The sequence below is a fragment of the Acyrthosiphon pisum genome, chromosome X, assembly GCF_005508785.2.
Source record: "Acyrthosiphon pisum isolate AL4f chromosome X, pea_aphid_22Mar2018_4r6ur, whole genome shotgun sequence".
NCBI lineage: Eukaryota > Metazoa > Arthropoda > Insecta > Hemiptera > Aphididae > Acyrthosiphon > Acyrthosiphon pisum.
In genome coordinates, this window is record NC_042493.1 from 115,372,628 (window position 1) to 115,379,952 (window position 7,325).

Consider the following 7,325-nt stretch of genomic DNA (forward strand, 5'->3'; position numbering starts at 1 on the left):
TATTGGCATATTGTATAACACCAATTTAGTTTTCCATTGGTATGAATTTACCTACTCCAAGCACAAGCTTAGACAATTCTGCTACACGTATAATATAATTTTATAACATTTTAATTTTTTAATTTTTTAATACCAACTTAAAACTCGATTTTAGAAAATTTGATTGTAAAAACATTTATCTAAGTCAAATGATTTATTTTGTATGATTTTTTAAAAGTTTTTGAAGTAACTCATTTGAAAAGTATTTATTACTTTAAAAAAAATATTCAGATTTTAACTTGTACATATTTAAAAATTCTCTTAGAATATTTTAATAAGTTTATGATTTTTAATTTAAATATTTTTTAATACTGGATCAACTTAAAAAAATCCAAAAATATTGATATCACAATAAAAAAGTTTATAAAAAAATCCAGGTTTACAAATTGATATTAAAAATAAAAAAGTTTTTATACGTGCGGCAAGAGTCAATTAGTTATGTGATTTAAAATATAATAAAAAAATAAATAATTTTATAAAAATAAAAAAAAATATTGATTAGAACAAGTTATTTCATTTGTCAGATGTTCTTGTTACACCCTGTCCAACAATTAATTGGAAGTAATCCACGGTATTATTATAATAATAATTTATATTTTATAAAATAAGATATTTGAAACATAATTATTTAAATGTATTTAGATAAATCACACGTTACAACAAAACCTAACTGAGAAAAAACCAGTCAGTGTTATAAATATCTTGGCGATTTAAAAGTATTGATAAAAATGGTTGAGAAACAATGCAGTACACTGCATCTCGAATAAGTAAAAAGTAAAATTAGTGTTAGTAAATTAAGTTAAATGTCGATAACAATATATAATTCATAGCTGAAAAATTTACTTAAATTTTTTAATTCATTAGAAGTAGAATGTGTGTAATAAATAAAAAATAAAATATTATTGTATACAATAAATATAAAATCAGTAATAATAATTGTCTTTATTTAAATTCATAAAAAAATCATAATTGACATTTCATAAATTTGTTAGGTAACATTTTCATAACAAATAGTACAAAAAGATCACAGATACAATATAAGATCTATCATGAATATCAAAAATTGAGAATTTCTTATAATATATTAAATAATAAGTTTTTAATGTCATGCATAATCATTGATCTTACAATAATTATTATATTTATTAAAATTTAATATCAATAAAAAAAATAAAATAAAATTTGTTAACATGTTTTTAAATTTAAAGCGAGTATTGTATTTGAATATAATATAATATTGTGTACATTTTATTTTAATTAAATAAATCTTCACCAAATAAATAATATAAAACGCTATATGTACCCTTACATTTAAAAAAAAATTGTATGTATTTTCTTTGTTCGATAATTAGTTAATAATTATTAAATCTTTTGTTCAAGTACTTCTTGAAAGTAAGAATAATAACACTCTGAAAATTAAAAATTGCATTAAGTTGATAAGCAGTTCTGTAACATATTTAAAAAAAAAAGTTTAAATTAACAATAACTTTGTCCAACAAACCTCAATTATTAATTTATCAAGTATTACAGAAGATAATCAGATAGTAAATAGGTATACACGTAGCAAGGAAAAAAATAAGGGTAGAAGTAAGGTGGATGTAATACGTTGAGTGTAGTCGACAATTTGTATAGGAATATTTATGACCTTATAATTTACTTGACTATCAGAGCAATTTTTCCGTTTTTATAAGTGGTTATTAAGTGAAATAATCGCCGCCACGACGATTGTTTTTGTTTACCGCTAAATAATAATATCTAGACATTATTCTTATAATATACAGTTGTATAGTATTGTTGTGTAGTTATTAATGGTATTATTTTACTTATATATAAACAAAATTATAGGAGGAACTAACATAGTAATATTATTTCGTTTTAATTTGTATATATATTATTTATTGCTACAAGTATAAGATATTTGTAAATTTTATTGTTGGATATTAATCATTCAAATACTAAATAATAACAACAAGTAGGTATTTAGCAAAAAACAACCACAATCCACTGAAGAACGATTTTGGCAATCTAGATTTGACTCAATTCCTTGGATACCTTTAAGACAAAATTGAGTAACCAGTAAAAATTAAATGGGGGCTATGCTAAACTCTCTATAACCATTATTGTAACTGAACAAATTGCAAAAAAATATTTATAAATGTTTTTTATCTGAAAAATGAAATTAAAAAATTAATTTATTATAATCTATTTGAGTTGAAATAACTTACATGAATAAACTTAAAACAAATGTGCCAAATATTGATGATAGGAGAAATATGAAATTGGTAAAACTATGGATTGTCATATTATATGCTGTGGTATATATTGTAGAACCGAGTAATGTACCAAAACCTTCGATCACGCTTATGAACGCATATATTTTGCCTGCAAATTATTATTGTTATTATTATAACCAATAAACAAATTTAAGAATGGGTATAATTATTTTGTTTTGTTGTAACTTACCTAAATCTTCAGGTGGAAAACTCTTAGATAATTGAGACTGAACTAGTGGTTCACTGGTCAATACCACACAACCAAAAATCTTCACCAAATAAAATTGCCATGTATATTGTGAGTAAGCTAAACCAACTTTTTCTATAATCCGTAGTCCTGTTGCAGCAGTAGCAAGATACATGTCTGGTATTTCAAGTTTAGTACTCAACAGATACAACCCGATTGCAGGAATACTAGCTTAAATAATAAATAAATGCTTAGTTTATAACTAATATTACATAAGATATTTACTAAAATAAAATTACAAACCACTTAATACAGTTGCATAAACATTAAACAAAATATAATTTTCTAAAGTCCATGAAAATTGTTTTTGTAAGTACATATACATCAACAAATCTTCACCTAAAAAAAAAAAATTAAAACATTGATATATTGAATATTGGACTACGTGACTCTTAATTGGTATTTATACTGAACAATGTCTTTAGGAATATTTTATTATAATATATTATTGATAGTAAATTAATTAATTAAATACTTGCCTATTAAAATAGCTAAATTAAAAGTTAATACCATAGCAGAAAGAATTATTATGCATCTCAGATATCCAAATTGTTTTTTTCATAACGGTTTCCCACATACTTTTTACTAGATCGAGGTTGAAAAGTTTTGTATTTGTACCCTGTAAATAAACAAAAACAAATTAAAAATGCATTAATTACAAAACCATACATTTCTTACCAAACACAGAATCTAAAAATAAATGCTTCAACTTGAACCAAATATCTACTTTTAATTTAGAAAATATTGAATTTAATAAAATACATACTTTTTTTATGACAACAGTTTCTTTGTGAAAAAGAGATGTGTAAAGAAGGCCAGCTATTGAGAACATTGAACTTAGGGCAAAAGCATAAGTAGGCGATTTGCTGTACAATACAGGACTTAGTAATGATCCAATAATTGAGCCAAAAGATATAAATGTTTGCAGTACTCCTAATCTGTAAATAAAAATAAACTATTAAATTACAATAAACTAAACATTTACAAATTGATTGCATAAATAATGTCATTAAAATGTAATTAGTACATTTGATAAACAATTTATAAAATCTTTTAGTTAAAAGGTGATTTGGTGATATGTGTTTATAGTTTTGTAATTTTGTTATTGAAATATTACGATTTGATAATGTTATACATTATTATATTACTTATAAAATACAAAATGTTGATTAAATCTTAAATTGATTCAACTTTTTAATCCAATATTTGAATTTTATTACCTGAAAGCTCTGGTTTTGAAATCAGTAATGTCAACAATGCACCACCACCACCAATTACGGCACCAGGTATGCTGCACAGCAAAAACATTATTGGAGGTAGACTAGGCATTGTAGAAAACACACAGTACATACAGTTAGAGACTACCATACCTTTAATTTTAAATGATCACAATTTCAATTAATATATACAAGTAAATATTTGTACAATTATTTCTCACCTGAGATAGATGCTAAAATCAATGGCAAACGACCGTTTACATCACTCCATGGACCTAAAAACAATGCTGTTACACCAGGCACCAATGTTTCGATAAGACTTTTCATCATCTGCAAATCTGCCACAGCCGGCTGAACTATTTCTTGTTCTGCTGAAGTCATATTGTAACAATTCACAGATTTATTTTTTCCAAGATCACTATGGAGGCACACACGTACTTCGATTAGGTTAGTCAGCAACATCACTAAAATCATAAATAATAAATTTAACAGATTTTCTATGAAGAAAGTGATTTCATATCAAATGTTAAGTTATTGCAAGGATGGGCATTAACGAGTTAAAAAGTCCATTTATTTTATTACAATTATTTCAATCGATTTTGATTTTATGTCAAATAATATTTCAGGTAATGTTTGGTGTGAATTCCTTACTTCAATGAAGTACTGTATAAACACTATATAGTTTTGTATTGGTAAAAAAATTAAATATTTTTTTCAACTTAATAAATTTTAAAGTTTAAAAAAATTGTGTATTAAACATCAAACTTAACTCAGTTAGGTAACCATAAATGTATATTTAACTTTTAACATTTTTTTATTAATGAATATTAATTGAACTGAGTTTAAAAAAAAAATCATTAACTTGTCCAGCTTTGGGTTGTTGCACAAATTACATAAACACGAAGCTGTATAAAGAAATATCAATTTCATTTTAATTATCCTTTATAAATGATTTATAGTTAGGCAAAGAATTTCTAGTGGACAGCCAATGGCTGATGGATAAAAACTGGTTAATATTCATTTATTTAATACTGATGATAATATCTCTAAATATTCAAATGTTTTAGATACGTTTAATTTCTTATTAAACTTTCAATGCACCAATTTGCGTACAAAATTCTAGTAGTTCCTGTACTCAACACACACACGCATATATATATATGTAAATAATGTAAACAAAAATTATACTTATGCCTACATTTTAAAATGTATTACAGACCATTTTGGTACTATAGGTTGTTTAATATTAATAATAGCCATTCTAATTACAATAATTATGATAACAACCTAGATTCGGTGTATAGAAACTATAACAACCTAAATCATTTAATTAGTACTATTAACTGGCAGTCTTAATTTGATAATCTTTAACTAAATGTTGCTTTAGATAAGTTTCTTAAAAATTGGAAATATTTGTACATTTATATTCTACAATTCAAAATAATAACAAGAACAGAAACAAATTAGAGAAAACAAATAGTGCAATGACAGCCTCTTTATCATCCATTTAAATGTGAAATGATTTATAGTTAGGGAAAGAATTTCTAGTGGATAGCCAATGGCTGATGGATAAAAACTGGATATAAATCCAAGAGTTGTTTGTTAAGAGGATATCAGTACAATATTAAAAAACAGTAACAATATTAAACCGTAAAACAATATTAAACAGTAACTATATTAAACAAATTTTGTTTTCTCTCATTGACCTACACTCAATATAGATAATACTCATTTATGTAAAATTGTTTTTAATGATTTTTCAGTAATCTAAAATCTTATTTGAATATCTACTCTACGGAAATATTGATATCCAAAAATAATAGAAAATTGAATATATATATATATAAATCACCTTCATTAACAAATACAATTTATTTTATTGAATCTTTAGAAACATAATAATATGTATTCAATAATCAATAACAAAAACAAAAATACTATCTTTATTTGCTGCGATATTAATAATCATTTATTTAATACTACTGTAGTAAACCGACGTTATTACTTTTCTATATTAACAATATCCCAAGTACATTCTCACGATAGGACAACAACAAGAATATTAACTTCTTCGATTATTCCAAGAATCACATACAATGTATACGTACCTTGAGTTTGACAAGCGTAACTAAAAGGATTAAGTAAACGGATTAAATATCTGTTTTCGCATAATGCAAAAACAAACTTATTTAAATTTGTGTCAACAAATTAATTGCCAATCATAGGAAAAATGGAACCAAGCTGTCAACTTCACTCAACATAGCCCAGCAGACCAAGCTGTCAACTGCACTCAACATAGCCCAGCAGAACAAGCTGTTAACTACACCAACTTCATTCAACTTAACCTAGCGGAGCATCAAGGACAAGCCAGCCGAGCTGTCAGCACGCAGAGCAGACCGGACCAGACCAATCACAATGAATAACGCATTGTAAGTTGTTGTTTCAATAAGCAATTATATAGTATATGTCTGAGAGTCCAAATCGGCGTTGGGCAGTAGTTAAATATAACCCGCAAACTTTACGTACAACGATAATGAGTGTAACATTAGGAATAGACACCGCCTTGCGCGGCATACCTAACTTTAGCGGAGGAACTGAGGCAGATTTGTCCTCATATATAACAGAATGTAACTATGTAATGGACAATATCCATGAAAATCTTATAACGGTAGTATTCCAAAATATCATAGCTAAATAAAAGGGAGACGCATATCAGGCTACACGTTACCGCAGTTTTGCAAATACGTAACGTTTTTGGGTCACCACATTCAATTAATTATTTACAATCACAACTTACTTAGTAATATTAGACAACGATCCGACGTTCGTAGTTTTGCCGGACGAACCGAAAAATGTTATCACGAATTGGTAGGAGCCCTAACACTAGGACTAGCACCAGACCCTGCAGCCGCATCCCATAAAACAGGAGCACTTGTTGACGGGGCAAAACCAGCGATTAGGTCATTTTTACGAGCGCGCGACGTAGCTTCTCTCGAACAAGCAATATTACTATCGCGATCACGGACTTAGATAGAACCTAGATAGAAGTTTATCTTGGTCCGTGATCGCGATTGAGGAGGAACAAGACCTCCAAACATATTAACCGACGATTTAACACGGATAAAACTTACGGGAAAAATAATACGAATAATAAAAGAAACATTAAGCCGCGGCACAGACTTCTATATAATACAGATTATATTATAGAAGTCTGTGAGCCGCGGTCACACGATGATAGTAAAACGCGATAGTTACTATCACGGTTTAAGATATATCTTAAACCATAGAATTCTATGCTTAAACCGTGGTTACTATCATGCACGATTAAAGATAGTACTATCTTTAATCGTGTTATCATGAGAATATGTGATAGTACTGTCCAACTATCAAATGTGTTCACACGAGCAGTGTTTGAAGGTGATAGTGAATAATTGTGAAAGCAGGTGGAACATTGATTAAAATTGTTAAAATTTGTATTCCAGTTGAGTGACTGCTGACTAGGTATTGTTGTATTATTTAAATATTTGTTAAAATGTCGACCGATGCAAT

At 27.0% G+C, this 7,325-nt stretch overlaps 1 protein-coding gene across 3 annotated transcripts; it reads right to left on the minus strand.

The window, feature by feature from the left end:
* Positions 1-965: 965 nt before the first annotated feature.
* LOC100161183 lies at positions 966-7,015 on the minus strand. Of its 3 annotated transcripts, none has more exons than XM_029492392.1 (9): positions 6,574-7,015; positions 3,998-4,240; positions 3,780-3,850; positions 3,326-3,497; positions 3,039-3,178; positions 2,803-2,898; positions 2,503-2,730; positions 2,265-2,421; positions 966-1,448 (listed from the first exon to the last, which is right to left on the minus strand). In XM_029492392.1, exons 5-9 carry the CDS (start codon positions 3,070-3,072, stop codon positions 1,415-1,417), a joined length of 549 nt encoding a protein of 182 aa, XP_029348252.1. In that variant the 5' UTR covers positions 3,073-3,178; positions 3,326-3,497; positions 3,780-3,850; positions 3,998-4,240; positions 6,574-7,015; the 3' UTR covers positions 966-1,414. The 3 variants fall into 3 exon arrangements, with proteins under 3 accessions (XP_029348252.1, XP_029348256.1, XP_008184584.2); XM_008186362.3 differs by lacking the exon at positions 966-1,448 and adding an exon at positions 1,929-2,205; XM_029492396.1 differs by lacking the exon at positions 3,780-3,850.
* Between the last annotated feature and the right edge of the window lie 310 nt (positions 7,016-7,325).